The sequence below is a fragment of the Megalobrama amblycephala genome, linkage group LG2 (assembly GCF_018812025.1).
Source record: "Megalobrama amblycephala isolate DHTTF-2021 linkage group LG2, ASM1881202v1, whole genome shotgun sequence".
Lineage (NCBI taxonomy): Eukaryota > Metazoa > Chordata > Actinopteri > Cypriniformes > Xenocyprididae > Megalobrama > Megalobrama amblycephala.
This window is the reverse complement of record NC_063045.1, coordinates 34,640,781-34,661,631: the sequence shown is the minus strand read 5'-3', so window position 1 is coordinate 34,661,631 and position 20,851 is coordinate 34,640,781. Positions and strand designations below refer to the sequence as shown.

The 20,851-nt window shown below is 33.4% G+C and overlaps 4 protein-coding genes across 5 annotated transcripts in view; 2 read left to right on the top strand and 2 right to left on the bottom strand.

Annotated features, from left to right (window-relative positions):
* unc13bb (unc-13 homolog Bb (C. elegans)) overlaps positions 1–1,024 on the bottom strand; it is a 99,246-nt gene extending 98,222 nt beyond the window's left edge. Inside the window, exon 1 of the mRNA XM_048181499.1 lies at positions 756–1,024. Coding sequence (XP_048037456.1) covers positions 756–777 — 22 coding nt within the window. The 5' untranslated portion in view covers positions 778–1,024. The remainder of the gene's footprint in view (positions 1–755) is intronic.
* Positions 1,025–2,802: 1,778 nt separating this feature from the next.
* Positions 2,803–7,349, top strand: stoml2 (stomatin (EPB72)-like 2). Its single transcript, XM_048172719.1, has 10 exons — positions 2,803–2,999; positions 3,661–3,813; positions 3,893–3,992; positions 4,075–4,133; positions 4,209–4,310; positions 4,399–4,533; positions 4,631–4,775; positions 5,593–5,672; positions 5,891–6,019; positions 6,869–7,349. The coding sequence occupies exons 1-10, from the start codon at positions 2,955–2,957 to the stop codon at positions 6,998–7,000; spliced, it is 1,080 nt and encodes a 359-aa protein (XP_048028676.1). The 5' UTR covers positions 2,803–2,954; the 3' UTR covers positions 7,001–7,349.
* An 820-nt stretch (positions 7,350–8,169) lies between these two features.
* pcyox1 (prenylcysteine oxidase 1) lies at positions 8,170–18,201 on the bottom strand. 2 transcript variants are annotated; one of them, XM_048172696.1, is made up of 7 exons: positions 18,067–18,201; positions 15,773–15,917; positions 14,826–15,032; positions 14,098–14,272; positions 13,796–14,007; positions 11,376–11,528; positions 8,170–10,886 (listed from the first exon to the last, which is right to left on the bottom strand). In XM_048172696.1, the coding sequence occupies exons 2-7, from the start codon at positions 15,882–15,884 to the stop codon at positions 10,216–10,218; spliced, it is 1,530 nt and encodes a 509-aa protein (XP_048028653.1). In that variant the 5' UTR covers positions 15,885–15,917; positions 18,067–18,201; the 3' UTR covers positions 8,170–10,215. The 2 variants fall into 2 exon arrangements, with proteins under 2 accessions (XP_048028653.1, XP_048028662.1); XM_048172705.1 differs by lacking the exon at positions 18,067–18,201 and adding an exon at positions 17,594–18,051.
* On the top strand, positions 18,117–20,591 carry fam136a (family with sequence similarity 136 member A). The gene is made up of 4 exons (XM_048172731.1): positions 18,117–18,251; positions 18,379–18,525; positions 19,989–20,129; positions 20,214–20,591. Exons 2-4 carry the CDS (start codon positions 18,439–18,441, stop codon positions 20,400–20,402), a joined length of 417 nt encoding a protein of 138 aa, XP_048028688.1. The 5' UTR covers positions 18,117–18,251; positions 18,379–18,438; the 3' UTR covers positions 20,403–20,591.
* The last annotated feature ends 260 nt before the right edge of the window (positions 20,592–20,851 follow it).

Sequence of the window (20,851 nt, the reverse complement as noted above, 5' to 3'; positions counted from 1 at the left end):
TATATTTTAATTCAATGTTTTTTTAATTTATTTACTTTAATTCACTATGAAAATTAGTATTTACTTATATTAATACTTAAATTATTATACTAATATAATTATATACAAAATAAATAATATCATGTTATATTAAAATATAACCAAACACTATATAATTTTGCATAAAATATTACAGATATCCTATATTGTATAAGTATAATCCATATATTGTGTAAGTATTTTTAAATCAATCCGTTTCAGCTACTTTTTTATTTTCAGTAAATCAAATTCATTCTTTATTTCCCACACTGTCTATTGGCTCTTTGTTAGTAAGATGTCTATAATGTTGTTCTGATTAACTCCAACATCAAATTGATGAGATTTTTTCATATTAAAAAAAGTTTATATAATATTGGGAAGTATCAGTTCTTTTTAATACCTTACAATAGTTTTAGAAATGTATATTTATTGTTGCACTGTCTGTTTGGGCTGGAGAACTGTATTACATCATGACGCCAAACAGCTGCTTCCCTCGAGCTATATCATACCTATGGCAAACCTCAAATTATGTAATATTTCAGACTGTTTGATCTTGACATCATTCAATTTAAATGAAATTTAAATCATTTCGTGAAAACGGCAAACATTACCGAGAAAGTAAATAATAAAATGTTCATACTTTACAAAAACGCGTCTCTAAACTTTTAAAGAAACAAAACACCTGCTGATTGCATGCTGTCAGGTGCAAATATTTGCACATTTAAAACAGCACTCACCTCTCACGCAGAGGAGAGACATGGCAACCGAAGTTTTTCCTCTTGGATAAATCCTGTCAGTATAATCGAAGTTCTCAGCTGTCCGGTGACATTTCAGATGATGTCACAAGTTTGTTCCTCGTCATGAGCGCACTGCTGAGGGTAGATGAAGCACGGATGCTCGACGGAGTAACTCCGCACTATCCTACAGGTGACGCGTACTGACTCAAATGTCCCATCGCCATGATCAAATTGTATGTTTAGAAACTCACAGAATAAGAGGCGGGGCTTGCAGGGATTTTAATGGCGTCAGAATTGCCCCTGACCCAGAGGGCGGGGTTTTCTGGACTGTTGACCAATTGATGAGCTAATGGGTGTGGTTTATGGCTACAGGGAGTGAAGGAACAGGTGTGACGCTGGCCTGTTAACACGTCAGAAAACTTGGATAAATATGTTTGCCATTGTACTTATTCAGTTATATTGCCATGTGGGATACAGGATTTATCAATGAAAATATTCAGTGCTCAAGACATCTCACACTTTTATGGGGAAATGCAATTTTGGCTTCACTGAATAATCTAAAGAGGATGAAAAGTGCTTTTAATTAATTAACTTACTTATATTTTTTTACTTTACGAATAAAAACCCGACTAAACTAAGGCTGTAGACTACATAGAAAGTATTAGAGAAAGCTATAAAGACTTTAAAAGTTTGTGAGCACAGTATTTTATTTGATATATTATGCCCGATTTATATCTGATTTTTATATTATTACCCGGCTGCCATTTTATTTATTTATTTATGAAGTTGCTTTTCCCCTTTTTTCTCTTGTTCTTTTTTTCTGGTTTATTTTTGTATACATATTTATATTATATTCTAGTGTTATTGTAGTGTCACTGAGATGCTATTAGGCTATAGTTTTTATTTTTTATATTTTCCGTTTTCATTTTTATTTAGTTACAGTTTTAGTAATGTTATTGTGTATTTGTTTTGTCATTGATAAAATAAGTTTACAGGTTTTGTTGTTGTTTTATTTTAGTTAACGTTTGTTTTATTTGTGGTTTTAGTTTCAGTTTTAGTTTTAGTTAACAATAATAACCCATGTGTTCAGTATTTGCATTTGAACGACAGTGCGTGTATAATGTTAATATTTATTTAATAATAATAATAAAAAAGTAGGATATAAATGAAATTTTCACAAATATGTAAGGACAGGAACCTACATAATAACTAGACTCCAAATTAAATTGTAGTTAGTTTAGAAGTGCTAACATTTAGCTTGGAGTTAACCCATAACTTTACTACATATTGCTTTTATTTAATTTAGCAAAACCCACTTTAGATTGTTGCACATTTGTCCATTATTCTGTTATTAGTAAATTAACTAATTTCATTTTAATTTTAGTTTAAGGTTTAGTAATTTTGTTATGTGGTTTTGTAATTTTTGTTTAAGTTTTTTTTATGTTTCATCTTTTTTTATAAAATCTTTATATTTCCTTTTATTTCAGCTTTGTTTCATTTACGAAAAAATAATTAATAGTTTTAGTTTTGGCTAACTATAACAAACCTGGACTGGAGCTGTTGATGTGACCACATTGCACATTAATCACAACAAATTATCATTCCCACTTATGCAAAACTACAGTAGTTTAGTAGTATAGTCGTTTATGTTGTTATGTTGTGTTTTAGAAGAAAACTACATCGAAGGGAACTTTTAGTCTAGAAAGCTTTTAGCCACATTGCAGCCCGGAGAAGTTATATAGCTATAGCCTATGTAAAAGCCGCACATCGTCCTCTAAAAGCTGAATTAAAAGTATGACAGCCCACTAGTGGACGATTTAAAAAAAACAAAACAAAAAACACTAACTATATATTTAGTTTATAAAACAACAACAAGAAGAACAAAAATCCCTTAAAACATTTAAACATTCATAAACATACTGGTGTGAACAATAAAATGTTATAATTTATTTGTTATATTTCACAGTGGACGTTCAGCTACAGACAAATACCATGACAAATACGGACGTGTTCCCGGAACCAAATATTAAAAGCAGTTGTTTCCCTCGTAGACACGGATGTTTGTAATTGACGCACGCTCGTGATGGTGTAACTTTAATTTCCGCAGCTGTAAGAGGGTCACGTTTGTAGTGTAAGCTCCAGAAGAGTTAATTAATTTGTTAGAGACATCTTCCACTTCTGTGTTCATAAAGGCTGAAAATGCTCAGGACGGTGGTGTGTCGGGCAGGGAGCGGCCTTTTAAAGGTAACACACGTGCACTCTTCTTAGGACTGTCCCTTCATTGCTTGACACTTCAGCTGAATTCTGTCACATATTTAATTTAGTGAAGTTCATTTCGAAATCAAATAGATATAAACGAGTTTGTTCGCACGTTTACTTCGAGATAATTTTCAACTATTATGAGTTTCGTTGAAGACGTGATGATTGTAACATTAGCCACTTGTTTCATCAGGCTTACATCCCACATTACTGTGTGCGTGAACTTCAAATTTAAAAGCCTCACATGAATGATTTTCAGTTATATTTAGTAAGTTTTGTGATGTCAGAATGATTTATTTGCCATTTCAGAGATATAGCAGAATTTATCTTACAGCACAAAAAAAAAAAAAAAAAAATACACAGAACAAGTAGTACCAGAAGAACGGGTTGTTCAAACTATATACTTATACAACATTTACTACATTACACAGCGCTCAAAGTTTTAATAAATATATTTACTATAATGTATTTACTATTTATGCATATATGTAGAATTTATGTTCATAATTATATGAAAAATATATAATGTATTTATATATAATACATTTACTTGCATTTATGCAAAAATAAATCATATATATATTAGCCATGTAATTTGCTTTTGTATACCACATCTCATTGTATTCTGTCTCTCTTCTGTGTACAGCATTCGCGTCAAACAGTGCCTGCATTGTGGGGGACTCAAGCTCAGCAGCGATGGGCGTCCAGCCTTCCTATGAACACTGTAGTTCTGTTCGTACCCCAGCAGGAGGCTTGGGTAGTGGAGCGGATGGGCCGTTTTCACCGAATCCTGGAACCAGTGAGTTATCATCTTTTCTCCATGAATAGCTTGAGTGTATTTGAATCATTTACATTTCAAATATTTTATTTCCTTGCAGGGTCTAAACTTTTTAATTCCAATCTTGGACAAAATTAGATATGTGCAAAGCCTCAAAGAGATCGTGATAGATGTGCCAGAGCAGTCAGCAGTTTCCCTTGGTAAGTCACAGGCATTCTGATCTTTTTCACTTCCAATTTTATGGGTTATTGAGATGAATCAAATGTAATGTTTTGCTTTTAGACAATGTGACATTGCAGATAGATGGAGTTTTATATCTCAGGATACTTGATCCTTTTAAGGTAAGTACATTGCTACTTTATTCCAGTATTTCTTTAGGCTTTCCTCTCATAATATGCTGTTGTTCTCGTCTGAAGGCCAGTTATGGCGTGGAGGACCCAGAATACGCCGTCACCCAGCTGGCACAGACCACCATGCGATCAGAGTTGGGAAAACTGACCCTGGACAAAGTGTTTAGAGTATGAATGCCAGGCAATCTGTCATCGACTTACACATTATTGTTTAACAATAATTTGTGTGCTTAAGGATCATTTTGTCCTTTGACAGGAAAGAGAGTCCCTGAATTCCAATATTGTCCACTCGATAAACCAGGCATCAGATGAATGGGGGATTCGATGTCTTCGATACGAGATCAAAGACATTCACGTTCCTCCACGGGTAAAAGAGTCTATGCAAATGCAGGTATGATGACTTACTCTTCAACTTAATCTCATAGACCTAAAGGACTAAAATGAAAACCTCTCAATCATATGACTGATGTGATATGAATCACGGTCAGGTTGAAGCCGAGCGGAAAAAGAGAGCCACCGTTCTGGAGTCAGAGGGGCACAGAGAGGCGGCCATCAATGTGGCGGAGGGTCGCAAACAGGCTCAGATTCTGGCGTCTGAGGGACAGAAGGCTGAACAGATTAACAAAGCTGCTGGTGGGTTTTTTTCTGTGGTGTGGAATAATGATAGCAGTAGAATAAAATGTTGGTACTAAAGTCAGATCTGAGGTTCTTATTGAGAACAATTCCTGTAATAACTTGGCTCATCTCTGAATTTCTTTTTTGGCTGATGTCACCAGGGTTATTATCATAAACTAAAACCATAAAAAAACTATTTAATTACCCCTAAAATAAAATAAACATTAACTGAAATAAAATATAAAAAACATAAACTTATTTTATTTCATCTAGTTGCTATTTCTCATTTTTGTTTCTTTTAAGTTAATAGAATAACTCAAACACTCAACACATACTCAAACACATTATATATATATATATATATATATATATATATATATATATAATATGATATGATTATTTATTTTATATATTATATATATATGATTATTTATTTTATTATTAATAGTGAATATAAAATAAACATATTATTATAATAATAAACAAAATAAGTATTTTTGTTTACATTGTTATTATTGATTGCTTTATTTATTATAGTAATAATGATTAGTTTTATAATAACAACACAAATATAAATGAATTGTGAAATGATAATTGTTGTTGTTTAATTTTATTTGTTTTATTTATATTATTATAAAGAAATATAACAAAAACTTTTCTTATTTTTAATAAGAAAACATTTATTATTATTATTATTATTATTATTATTATGTTACATGTATTCATAAGTAAATATATTGTGCAGATTTATATTAATTATATGTTCATAATTAAATGATTGATCAAATATTCATTATGCCCACTGGCATATTAATGATCTTTTTCTCCTGTACAGGTGAAGCAAATGCTGTTTTGGCTAAAGCTGAGGCAAAGGCCAAAGCCATCCGGCTGCTGTCCGAGGCGCTCACTCTGCAGGTACTCAATCTCACTCACCTTATGAAGAACCTTCATAAGAAAGAACTCCTATCACACTTATAAACATGACACTGTATCTTAGTAGAGAGGAATCAGTTCTTCAATCATTCAGATGTGTAAACTGACTGATAGAGTATTATACCTGAGATAAATATAGTGAGTTCAGTCTGTCTTACAACAAGGCATCTTGTTGATGTCTCATAACTGTATCTGTACAGAATGGAAACGCCGCAGCATCTTTAAGTGTGGCCGAACAGTACGTTTCTGCTTTCTCCAACCTGGCCAAGGAGTCCAACACAATCTTACTGCCCTCAAACACAGGAGACATCAGCAGTATGGTCACTCAGGTATGGCTTCATTCTGTACTGGTCCAAAGTTAGGAATAATTATGATTGAATGTTTTTGAAGGAAGTCTCTTATGCTCACCAAGGCTGTATTTATTTGATCAAAAATACAGTAATATTGTGAAATATTATTACAATTGAACTATTTTTCAATTTGAAAATATATTTTAAAATATATTCAAATTATTATTTTTTTTTTTCTGTAATGTCAAAGCTGAATTTTCAGCATCATTACTCCAGTCACATGATCCTTCAGAAATCATTCTAATATGATGATTTGATGCTCAAGAAACATTTCTGATTATTATCAATGTTGAAAACGGTTGTACTGCTTCATATTTTTTTGTGAAAACTGATACACCACTTTTTGAAAGTTTTGGTATGTAAGAAAAAATAAGAATTTGGCTTTTATTCAGAAAGGGTGCATTAAATTGATCAAAGGTGACAGTAAAGACATGTATAATGTTAGTCGAAACATCAAAGAATCCTGAGAAAAATGAACCTATCACAGTTTACCCAAGAATATTAAGCAGCATAAACATTGCTTATAATAAAAACCATTATTTTTAAATAATGATTATCATTATCATTAAATAATGATTTCTGAAGGATCATGTGACACTGAGGACTGGAGCAATTATGCTGAAAATATCACAGAAATAAATTACGTATATTCAAATAGAAAGTGGACATTTTAAATTGTAATAGTATTTCATAATATACTTCTTTGAAAAAACATTTTGCCTGCTAGTGTATATATGGCACTTAATATTCCTTAACAATAACAGTAATTTTTAAAGTCCAGTTGTCCCTAGTTGACATGTATACTTCATTGTTCTCTACCGTCTTCAGGCCATGGCGATTTATGGGAGTTTATCGAAGACAAACACTCAGAGCACAGCAGACAGCGCGCCCCCAGAGACCTTGGAGGCGACCTTGGAAGGAAATACAGTGTCTGAAACTGAAACTGCACAGAAATACTGATTTGAGTCTCATTCTGGGACAAAAGACACAAACTGATACCTTAAAACTGATTCCGGTTGTAGAGGACTGATGAGAGAAAATTGAAATTATGATAAAATAACTGAAGCACTTTGGTGTTTGAGTAGCCACACAAAGAATTTATTGTGTGTTATTTTTTTGTTTCTGCCTATTATAATAAATTTGGGATGTTTTGTTTCTCCCCTTACCCAGTTCTTGTAAAGTTAAAGGTCATTCAACATTATTCAAAGGTTTCTGCTATTCATATTTTCAATAATAAAAATATAAAACGAGTAGTATTAATATTCATGCTGTCCAAATAAAATGCAAATGAATGAAATGATGAACTGCAGAACATTTGTAAATGTTGTATGGCTGTAAACCGCTTTCTCCAGTCTAATCTGATACACATCTGACGTCACATTAGCGAAATTTTTGCTAAATATTTTGTGGGCAAAAAGGCCAATTGTCTGTTGTCAAGTGTAGCAACATACTGTATGAGTCCCTTTCAAACCAGGCAGGTTTATGTTGGTCAATGCGGAGAATTATCTTCCTCATGAAATTCCCGATGGCATGGAGTCCTGACCGCAGCTTTACACATCTGTCCATACAATAGAAGATAAATATTTCATAAGACAAGTGTAATGTTTCCTGCATTTAGAAGTATACTACAGCAAACTCAACTAAAAAAGTAGTTTATTAGCCCGGGCTATAGCTACTTTTACATTATTTTAAGTAGAGGATCATGTACAGCTATCGGTGATAATTGCAGAATAATTGTGAAATAAACCAAGTGATGATTGGTGATCAAGATAATATGCTGCTTGTATAAAGCTTGTTTTGAACCTGAACATTACTTCACTCTAATATACCATGGAAAACTATGGAAGCTTATTTGTTAAGATTTGTTGATTTGTTAAATATAAACTCAATTTCAAGTCTACAATCTCACAATTCAAACTTTTTCTTTCCTTAGAATTGTGACTTTTTTATTCCCTGGTGGAAACAAGCTTCCATAGAAAACCATGGAATGCAAGCAGAGTCAAAACCTTTGTCATATTCTCATTTCACAGTATTGAGGCCACTAACATACAAACATTTAAGAATATCATGCAATTAGGACATATTCAAAGTTTGGACACTTATAACTGCACAAAATAATACATTTAATCGCATTTTAAAAGACATGAACCTTTATTGCAAACATATTTTGATCTTCAATTAACATAAAATTCTCAATCTTAAGACCCATCAATATTAATTATCCCTTTGTTCTTATAAAAACAATCAATTTCTTAACACTGCTCCTCCTTAATAAAAGAATTTAAAAAAAATCCCAAATATGTAAACAGAATTAAATCAGTATGTTGCAGGAAGGCAACATTTACAAGCAAATCATTGATAAGAAAGGCTCATTTGCATGAAAAACGGTTAGAAAGTTAGAAGTGCATATCAAGCCCCAGTCCAAGTGTCAGTAGTCTGAATACTTGCCAGAATGCCAGGACTGTGATAGTTTGTGCAACTGGGGGAAAAAATACTTGTGAAGGTTTTGATCCCTTATTCTCCATGGTGATCATTATTACATTTCATTATTACATTTTTATTGCAAAAAAAAAAAAAAAAAAAGAATTAGGGGGGAAAAAAACCTTCATGTTGGTCTACAGAAATAAAATTAAAAAAAAAAAAAAAAAAATCACATCCATTCTTTTACATTCAACTTTTTTTTTTTCTTTTTTTTCCTGCAGTTTTGAAAACCAAAGGCACTTTAAAGCACCAAGAACAATTAACATTATATTAAATGCAAATATGCAGGAAGAACAAAATTATAAGAATTCAAAAGAGTTTATGCACATGCATCAAAGTTATAGGTCACAAACTGTATTCAAGTTAACAGGTGATCTAACGTGGTAGTTTTAACATATCTGTGCAAACTTAGCACATGATAGTGAGCTTCACCACACACAAACACACTAGTAGCAGTAGTATCAATCAATCAGTATTATTACTTTGTTCCATTTTTTTTTTTTTTTTTTAAAGCTGTCTGTAGTGCTAATCAAAGTGCTCTTACATACTGTACAGTTTCTCATCACAAGCAGATGTTATTAAAAGAGTTAAGTGTTAAGTATCACAAACACTCACTATTACGGTGAAATTTTATAGTGCATCCTGGGTTGCACTTCCTAAAATGTACCTGAAGGACACAAGAGTGAATCCCATGAAACCTGTCTAGAACACGTCCAGGTCATAACACAAAACAAGGGGAAAAAATTGTATTGTAATTATCATCATGGTAATATTAATAGTACAGTATTTAATGTCATTTTTAAATTGTGCTTTTATTACAATATTTCTGTTTAATGTAATATGGTTAAATTTTATTAATGAGAATAATAAAGATCATCAATGAGAATAACACAAATTTAAAAAAAACTTCCAGACATAAACATCCAGATGTTAATGAAAATAAAAATGTGCTTAATTGTGATGAAAATATTTTACAATGCAACCCAACAAGTTCATAACAGGTTTCAAGAGATTCACCCACAAAGACGAATGTAGACAGACTGTGTACAAAAATTGTCAAATAATTATTTTCTCTATGGCTTTGTAGTCTGTGAAACATGCTGATTTACCCGTAAGTGTTGTGTACAAAATGAAAATGTACAAATCTAGCGTTCAGACATCTATAATAATAAAGATACTAGTAAAAATACTAGTATAACTATTTTTTTGCAGTGAAGTTATGTGATTCTACTTTAAATGCCAGGCCACTTCTAACAAAATCATTAATGAATCTCAAAACACTGACAAAAAATATAAAATATATAAAAATCTATTTATTATAATAATATTATATACATACAATTTATATATTATAGTACATTTGTAGTACTGATCAAAGGTAGTATTTATTATACTGAACTGAACTACATATGTAATGATAATGAAAATTATTCCACATTACAGTAATGAGAATTGAAGGGTGAATGTACTTAATTGTACTGAAAATAATGTTTCTTAAAATAGGTAAAATATAATTTCTTGTTTTTGGGGCAAAATATATTTTTTTAATCAGATTCACCAAGGTCATAACCTCAAAAATCATTATAAAATAAACAGCACAGGTCTGCCTTATATAAATCCAATCTGTCATCTCCATAACAAAGTTTATGACTTATAAACCTAAAGTGGTTCAGATGAAACACACTGCTCTTCCCTCAAAGTTCACCTCTGAGTCGGGTGTGCAGATCCTCCTGGTCGATTTTGCCCGTCTGCTGGTACCAGCGGTGATGGGCGAGCAGGGCCATATTACGGGCGGAAATAGCGCTCATCTCCATTGCACTGGCCGCCCACTCCACGGCGTTGAGGTAGTAAAGGTGCTCATGGAGGATGAAGGGAGGCGTCCTGCGCTGCGGCGGGCTGTAGGAGGGGTACGCGAGCCAGCGCGTCTCCGACACCGAGTCCCAAGAAAGGAAGATTTGCTGCAGATGCTTCTGAGAAAGAGGCTGGGAGGAGAAGATCTTCCATACTTTTCTTTGGCTGGCAGGGCTGGGGCTGTAGCCTTTGGGAATCTTCACCGGATCCAGAGAGCTCAGGCTCTGGATTTCGGAGGCTTTGTTATCCAGTGTGAGGACGTCGGAAAAGAAGAAGTTTTCTGGCTTGTCTGTGGTGCCCAGAAAGGACACATTGAGCAGACCGTGGACCAGCGTGGCCACTGTTTGGTGGTAACGGCCAGGGAAGTGGGATGGAATGGGTGGAGAAAAGCCTGGGAAGTTGATCTCAGACACGCCCTGGTGGAGAGGCGTGGCAACTACAACTATGTCATACATGGAATGGGCGGCACCAGACTCACCAACGTAGTTCACCTCATAGAAATTTGTTACTGAACCTGCAAGGGCAACAACAACAACAACAAAAAAGGATAAATATGACCAGACTGTGGAGACATACATTACCGTTCAAAAGATTTAAAAAAAAATTTTGTCTCTGATTCTCACCAATGCTGAATTTATTTGATCAAAAATACAGTGAAAGCAGTGATACTGTGAAATATTATTACGATATGTTTAAAAGGGTAATTTATTTCTGAAAAACTGAATTAATCATTAAATCATTCTAATATGCTTAAATGCTCATCAGAAAACATTTATTATTATTATCAATATTGAAAACAGTTGTGTACAATTTTTTTTCAGGATACTTTGATGAATAAGTTCAAAAGGACAGCTTTTATTTGAAATAGAATATTTTGAAACATTATAAATGTCTTTACTGTCACTTTTGGTGACAAAAAAAAAGAAACAAATCTTACTGACCCCAAACAGTAGTGTACATAGTATATAAAAAGATTTACTATAATGTTCATAGTGGACTGTACCAGTTTTGGATGGTCTAATCTTCATGGTGATGGTAGTCACACGAGCTGGAACAAGTTCGGCTTTGCTGTGATACAAAAGCCCGGAACAAACCAACTTATTTCCTCCATCTACTGCCCACAACCCTGGTGCGGCTCCTGCTAGTGCAACAGCACCTACAAAAGGAATATGCCATATTCACACACTTCTGAATATATTAAATCAGTGCTTCACAACTGCTTTTGCTGTAGGACCAGATATACTTTATACATCAGCTTACACAGATATCAAGTGTTGACCCAAGACAACAACAAATTTGTGGTACCAAACTAACTATAAAAATGCAAACTTTGCTGTTACATAATTAGAGCATGTGTTCTCTATGGCATTTGAGTCAATGACATAATAGTGTACATGAATATGTTTAAAAAAAATGTATTCATGTTGGTTTCATATAATTTTGAAAAACTTACAAAATATACAATTTTCAAGAAAAGCATAAATTTAATGATTTTAAAAATGTCATGTGGTGTAACCAAGTTATAACATATTTTCCTTACACTGCAAATACTTGTGAATGTACACACCTTAATCATTATTTTTAGAAAAGGTTTAAATACATTTCTCAACATAAGTTTTTTTTTTTTAGAAATATCATGAATAGTAAATTTGTAAATATCCTTACATTTTTGAAGAGTCGCACCACATTACATTTTTCAACCTGAACTAACTTTGCCTTGTCATAAAAATGTCAAATCTGATATTTTATGATACAAAATGACCTTGACAAATATTCATATGATTTTCCTGTATGTTCTGCACACTGGTTGCACCAGATGATTTTCTTTTGGCATAAACATCAAACATTCCAAATATTATAAATACACTGCCAGGCCAAAAAAAAGTTGCTATTTGGATTTAAATAGGCAAATACTTAAGAGACCATGACGGGATCATTATTGTGCTGTGATTAATATGTTTCTAGCATGTTATGTGTTTGGTAAAAGTTATTTTAACCCTAATTGATGTAGTGTATAGCTTTTCATTTTTTAAACAACCATGTAGAAAGACTCATCATGGCCATATTCCAAGATGACAAAGCCAAGATTCATCAGGCTCAAATTGTGAAAGAATGGTTGGGAGGGAGCATGAAGAATAATTTTCCCACATGAAGTGGCACCTCAAGTGGCATCTTTTTGTCAAGATTTTTGGTCAAGATCTTGTATTGACAATGCAAGAGGTGAGCACTCTGTAAAGTCTCCTCCAGCACATCCCAAAGACTTTCAATCAATTTAAGGTCTGGAATCAGAATTCATTTACAATTTGAGCCTGATGAATCTTGACAAGTGCTTTCCTACATGGTTGTTTAAAAAATGAAAAGCTACACACTCCAAAAAAATCCAAACAGTGACTTTTTTTTTTTCAGGCAGTGTATTTTAATAACCGTTTCACTATGGAATTACATGTCTGCCACAATTCCGCGCCCACAAGATCATATTTTGAGCGTGCAAAAGGGCATTTTGCACGCGCGTGAACTGAGTTTTGCGGAGAAATGATCGTCTCGCAAATAAAAAAGTATTTTGAGCGAACGAAAATCAATTTTGCATTTAAAAGAACTTTATTTGGATGTGCGCAGATATTCTCTTTCGCGTGTGAAAGGTCTCACTTGCTTGCTCTCCTGATACCCACACTGTAGGGCTGGGCGATATATCGCATGCGATTCTCACGCGCATTTCGTCAGTAAAGCCGGTTCCCTGATTACCGCTAAATCGCCATCACCTGCTTTCAAATGGAGCGCCATTTAATAGCCAGAGCCGTAGTTCACTGATAAGCCACGTTCATATCGCAGATGAATCGCCTTCGATAATGAACGCGATATTTGCGTGGCTTATCAGTGAACTACGGCTCTGTCTGTTAAATGGCGCACCATTTGAAAGCAGGTGATGGCGATTTAGCGGTAATCAGGGAACCGGCTTTACTGACGAAATGCGCGTGAGAATCGCATGCGATATATCGCCCAGCCCTACCACACTGAATGCTCTCAATCGCCAATGGCACACGTGCTCAACACAACAGAGCATTACAATGTGCCACAATTCGAGTCAATCAGAGATGAGGCTGCTAAATTCTGATTGGCTGGCTTGACAACCAATCACAAGACTCCCTGCTTTACCGACAGAGGAAGAGGAAAAATACATAAGAGGCGTTTGTTCAATGGCTTGAACACTATCAAAGTCCCTTTAGGACTATATAAAGTCTTTGATACTATTTATTTTCAAATTCAAATGTCTACCACTCGAAGTAGATTTTTATATTATATATATATATAGAGTTATATACAAATTATTTTATGTATAAATAGCATTTTTAATGTATATTTGAATAAATAAACAGATTCAGACCCCAAAAATGTCACAAACATCCAGTTATAGTATAGACATACCCGCAAATCCACTGATTCGGACACTTTGGCCGTAGTTGACTCGTGTGATGGGTGCTACCATTTCATTGAGAAAGACCTGAGAGAAGCCCTCGGCCAGCATGGCCTCTTCCAGCGTCTGATTGACCAGAGTGAGGAAACTGTCTCCACCCATGGCATGCAGCAGCTTCTCCACGCTGGAGAATGAGTAGCCAAACTGCTGGTACTGATATATCCTACAGAAATGGACAACAAAAGGACCTTAAGAACTTACTGGTATAATCATTCTATTCCTCACTAGATGAAAGGCAACATGACAGACAAACCTCATAAACTTGTCCAGTATGCCCTCCACCCACATATGCATTCGAATGAAGCTGAATCCATATCTCCACAGCATGCGTATGAAATTCACAATGAACCAGTCACTCTCTTCAAAGGTCAGCTCCTTCCCGTCAAATATCGCCAGTTTAGAGGGTACATCAGCACGAGGTGACATACCTAATCAAAGAATATCACATAAGATAGGGCTTTTCACACTTAACCTGGGTTACCGTCATTCTAAACCTCACTTTTAACCCCAGATAAAGGAACGTTTCTCACTTGTAATTCAAAAGTGGGGTTAACACCGCTTTTTACCCGAGGTTATGAAACCCTACTCCAGAGCAGGGTTAGCACTGCTTTTGCACTGTGTAACCCTTTAATGTGGTGCCAAATGTTTGCAGTTTGAAACGATCCAGTGTTAGAATATAACAGCTAGATGATTAGCAATAGACAACCAATCAAGTGCCTCATATTCATGTGCTTTGGACAGATGCCCGTGTAAATTTAACTGGATTAACTGTTTACCCAAGTAAATTATGATCAGTGTGAAACTTGAAGCAAGAAAATGATGGTTTACAATGCTCCAGGATTACCCATTTCATTTGAAAAGCGCTGAAGTGATACACTTTAGCTTTGCTAGACTAAACTGAAAGTATCCAGTTGTGCATTTTGTAGAAGAACATCATATGACTTTAAACAGGAAAATCTTGAGAGGGAAGTGGATACTGACCGAGCCTGTCTAGAAAATACTTCATGTGCAGGTTAAGGGGGTGAATAATGGATCCCCCCGTCTCATACTCGTATCCTCCAATGTTCTCAGTGGCCAGACGCCCTCCGACAGTCCCGGCCTCGAACACTTCGATCTTCACTCCTGGCCCAAACTCTTGTCTCAAGAAAAACGCAGCTGCCGTGCCTCCAATACCACCCCCAATTATTGCTGAAGAAGAAATGAACATTTAGCCCATCAGATCCCACCAAACATGCCCATTAACCCTATAAAGTCTACGGTCTCGTATTTTACATATGAATTTCTAAAGACTATAAATTAACAACATGATAAAATCAATTTACTACATTCTTTCTGTCATCTGACTGATATTTCATAATTCAGACTTTTTTTGGCAAGTAAAAGGCCTTTTAGTGTAATTGTAAAACATCCCCTTCAGGTCATGGTTCACATGTCTTTTTGCTGTGGGAATCTTTAAAAAAATATGTATCAAGTAAAAACAACTTTTATTTCAATATGAACACTTACTGGACTGAAGCAACTGAGGTTTACGTGATTAGAGTGACAACTGATATTTATGTACATTTTATGCAAGTAGTCTGCTATTTTTATATATCAAGCTAGATACATTTTTGGCCATATAAATAACATCTGCACCAAATTGCATTATTTTGCATTTTTTTTCCTTGAGTGTGACTTCAAAATTCTCACTATATCGTACTATATGAGCCATAAAAGCCTGGTGTATTAAATATGATAGAAAAAATAAAACATATGCAAACTTTTTGTTTTTAGATTTTCTTTTATATTTTGGCTAAAGGTTCAATAAATTGTTCCATTTAAAAAACTTAGTTTGACTATTATTTCATAGTCATTCTTTAAAGGGTTAAATAGTCTTACACCTACTCTTAGGTCTTATAAAGAAATAAATCATGAGAATTTGACCATACCAATTTTCTTGGGTGTCTCTCTGACTTCAGGAGCAGAGGCAAAACCCCTGCGCCCAACTTGACAAAGCCCAAGAAAGAGGAGAGCCTTCACTGAAAGGTGTCTCAGAGCCATTCTAGGGATTTAGTGTTTCACAAATATTAACATCTGAAAAATAAATGGCATGAAAATAGGTAAATGTTGCATTTACATGAGATCAAACATGAGATGAACCTTATTGTAAAGTGTTATACCAATTTATATAATCTAATAGCAAAAGTCAGATTCTGCTTTACAAGACAAATCATGTAGCTTGCTTCCAGATTCATATTTTTATTATCTGGTTGATATGTTAGAGCTCAAAAAATTTCTATGAAGAAATGTCCATGAATTTTCAGGGATGTCAAATGCGACACATCACTGCAAATAGTTTTTTTTCCTAACAGTAAGTTACAAAGAACTGATTTAAAAGACAACGATTCAGCAATTCTTTCCATTACAACTTGACGGTCATCGTGTGGTCCGTGACATGAACATTACATTCTAAAACCTTTTTGACTCAAATTGTCTGCTGCTGGCCAACACAATATGTTTTAATAATAATTAAACATGATTCATTTTGTTATTCCCAAAGTTTCAATAAAAGTGTTCAAAAAAAAAAAAAAAAAAAAAAAAAAGGAGTTTTACATTTTCATATTACATTAAAAATGTTCATTTGCATCTCGTAGCTGAAACCGTTTTAGCCGTTTTTAATAAAATGCTATGTATTAAAACCAACTCTATTCTGTGTACGTGACAGTAAAACGGTCATAAAAGCACATTTCCAATACGTCTTATGTGTCACACTGCTTTTCAGCCCATGAGTGAAAACCTTGGTTCACTGCAATTTACTCATCAGTTGCAATTAAATGAGTCAAGTCGTTGACTCAAGATTGACTCAGACTTCAGTTGCTAAGTTAACAGTTAAACTAATCAAAGTAGTATGTCCAAATTCACAGAACTCATAAAAAATTAGACTACTTCCGGCGAGATTCTGAAGTGTACATATGATTTTTTTAAAATTATAATTATTATTATGGTTGCGAACATTACAAAGATGACATTATCAATATACAATTTTGTACATAGTATATAACGTATCAACATTATGTACAATGTCATCTGAACATACAGAACAAAAAAATAACATTAATTGCAAACAGAAAAAGATAAAAAAGAAAAAAATAGCTAAGTGTTAAGGTACATTTTAAATTCTTTCAAAAAAAAAAAAAAAAAAAATTGGTTTGTTGTTGGTGAATTTACATTTATGGATATAGAATTTGCCAAGAAAATAAATTAAATTTATAACAAAACAAGCTTTGTTTTTATTAGAATCAGAATCAAAGTGGCCAAAAATAATATCTTTAAAAGTTACAGATATATCTTGTTAGATATTAACTTTAATAAATGTTTCAATATCTTTCCATAGTTGTTCAGTATAGAAACATGACCAAAATAGATGATAGACAGTTTCTGTGTTCACTTGGCAAAATGAGCATCTTGTATCAATATTGAATTTATATTTAATCATAAAATATTTAGCAGGGTAAAATGTATTTATTATTTTGAAAGATACTTCTTTTACTTTATTGGTGAGAAAATATTTTTGTTGTAAAGACCAAATCTTTTTCCAATTTCAATTTTTTAATAAATTATTCCAGATTGCAGGGGATATCGAGATAATATCTTCAAGAAACAGACATCTAACTTTCTTTTTTTTTTTTAATTATTAATTTTTTTTTTATTATTATTTAAAAATAATGCATTACTAATGAGTTAATTGAAAAAGTAATCTGATTACGTACCTTGCGTTACTTGTAATGCGTTACCCCAACACCAGCTGGTAATGAGAAACGAGACTAAAATATTTCGTTACTCGATCTTTTCGTTTAGTCCTTTTTTACTGAATGATTTAACACGCATTTAACATTAAATCATCTATGAAAACGAATCTCGAGAATCGTATTGCGTTCAGTTCAATCGCTTTGCGCTCCGTCTGTTTTTGAAACATGTCCAAGCATATGGACAAATCCAATTTACAATTTTCGACAGTCTGCTAATAATAATGTCAGCTGTAATAAAAATCTTTAATCATTAGCATTGATAATAACTGCTGTAGTCAGAGAGGACGAAGTACAATTAAGTCTCGTCAATGCAAAACAAATGAGTTAACGTTAAAGAAGTTTGCTGTTAAACTATTTAAGACTTTCATGCCGACACTACTGTCATGCAAGTCACGTACAAGTTTACGCAGCTGTCAAACCGCCACACATCTCACCTGTCTAAGGGCCGGGTGGAGAAGTTAAAATAATGTGTAAAGGAAATAAAGTGCGTAAAACAAGTGTGTGAAATCCAGCAGCCGCAGATTCGTCCTTTGGAAGAAAAAGTACGGAACCGGAAAAAGGACGAACTCCATGGCGGAAGTGGCGTAATAAGTGGCAGCATGCTTAGATGTAGTAGGAGGTGACCTTACTGTAGTATTATTGCAACATTTTGGTTTCAATTCAAACAAATGCATTTTTAACGTTTAAAGTAATGATCTCCAGGCCTTGTTAGTAAAACGTGTTCGTTTTGATTCATGGCTTTATAGAGTCGCTGGTTAAAGCAGAAGCTGTAAGTGGAAATTAAAGCAGTTGATGTGAGAGCAGGAATGGCAGAGGCACAGCAGGCTCGCGTGCAGAAGGCAGTGGAGGACATGGTTCAGAGTCTGGAGAAAGATCACATCCGGAAGATGCAGGTGACCTTCAGTTTTTGTTTTTGTAAAACCTAAAATCAGAAGGAACTGAGCTGTGAGGGACAAGATGCTGAAGTGTGAACACTGGTGCTCCTTATGGCTCAACATTCATTTCAGGTTTTTAATGATTTATATTTATATATCTGTGAAAAATGATTAGGAATGATTAATCTAATATTCAGCAGTATTGTGAAATATTATTACCATTTATAATAACTGTTTCCATTTTAATATATTTTAAAATGTAAGCAGCCATTTCAGCATCATTAACCCAGTCTTAAAGTTCAGGGTCACATGATCCTTCAGAAATCATTTTAATATGCTGATTTGATGCTCAAGAAACTTGGTAACACTTTGTTTCATGGTCTTTTAACTAGTTGCTTATTAACATGCATATTATTAGAATATTGGCTATTTATTAGTACTTATTAAGCACATATTAATGCCTTATTCTGCATGACCTTATTCTGCATTCTTAATCCAATACCTAAACTTAATAACTAACTAACTATTAATAAGCAGTAAATTAGGAGTTTATTGAGGGAAAAGTCATAGTTAATAGTTAATATTAACAAAAATAGTTTATTATCAATGTTAAAAACAGTTTTTGCTGCTTAATATTTTGGGAAAACCATGATCCAAGATTCAAGATTATTTGATCAATAGCTCAAAAGCATAGCATTTATTTGAAATACAAATCATTCATAACATTATAAATGTCTTTACAGTCGCTTTTGATTAGTTTCATGCTTCTTTGCTGAATATAAATATAAATAAATATAATATAATATAAATATCAAAATAAAATTGTTATAAAAATATAAAATATATAAAAATATAAATAAAAAGTATTATTTTTCTTTTTAAAAAAAATCACACAAACACACACACACATACAGTCAAACCAAAATTTATTCAGACACCTTAAACAAAATATAATAAAAATAAAATATGACAGGATCTCAGAGTTAAACTGTGTCAGAAAAAATTAATATTAATTATGTCAGATAACTCAAAACATGGTCAGGTCAAAGTGTCTGAATAATTTTTGGTCCCAAATGTTTATCAATTTTACTTGTAGTCCACTGTATGAATAATTTTTGGGTATAATATGTCACAGGTTACTTTATTTTGCTATCCTTGCTTACATAAATGAACTATAGTGTCCTGCACCCACTAGTAAAAATATATTAAAAATGTCTGAATAATTTTTGGTTTGACTATATATTAAAAGTTTCGGGTAAGTAAAATGATTGAATTATTATTATTATTATTATTATTAAAGAAATTAAAGCTTTGCCATCACATATATATAATATATAAATATGTAAAATGAATGAATATTAATATATTATATACAATTGATTTATACAAATTATATAATATTAATAATTATAATTAATTTACACCATATATTATTTATTTATTATTAATTATTATTTACATTATTATTAAATATTTTTCAGGGCCGCATGTTCCGCTGCAGTGCAGAGTGTTGCGAGCGTCCCGGTGAATCCATGAATCAGGTGCACCAGTGTATAGAGCGCTGCCACACACCTCTGGCTAAAGCTCAAGGACTGGTCACTAGTGAGCTCGAGCAGTTTCAGGTCAGTCGACTTCTGTGAGATCATTTACTTTTAATCTTCCAGCTGGAATAGTGTGACATGAAGGATCTATTGATTCACCTATAGGATCGTCTCACGAGGTGTACGATGCACTGTAACGACAAAGCCAAGGACCTGTTTGACTCCGGGGCGAAGGAGCCTGCTGTGCGGGCGCTGATGGACAGCTGTGTGAGCAGTTGTGTGGACGAGCACCTGAACCTGCTGCCCAGTATGATGCGCAGACTGAAGGACAGCTTGAACTCAATACCTCAGTGAAGCTCAGATTGTGGTCGAGGCTGTAGAAAATCAATCTTGTGGACTCACTGGTTTACTAGGAAGATTTGCTTTCAGGAAAGTTGCTCTTTGTTGTCGCCTCATTGTGAGTTTTTGGTGAGTGGCATGTGTTGATTACTGTGTCTGTAATGTTTGTGGCTTTTGTACAGACAATAAATGTGATGAAGTCAACTTGCTGTCGGTTGAATGTGACCCAGGGAAAAAGGGGGGAAAAATCTTTTTAAAAATTCTATTTTTTAGAACCATTAAGATTTTTTGTATTGTGAAATTATTTTTATTATCTTTAAAAATATTTTATTAATTATAAAAATATAATTAAAAATAAAATTTGTATAATAATAAATGCAATAAAAATAATATAATAAAAATTATATTTTATATAACAGATAAAATATATTCTCTAATACATTTGTTGTTTTTTTTATTATAAT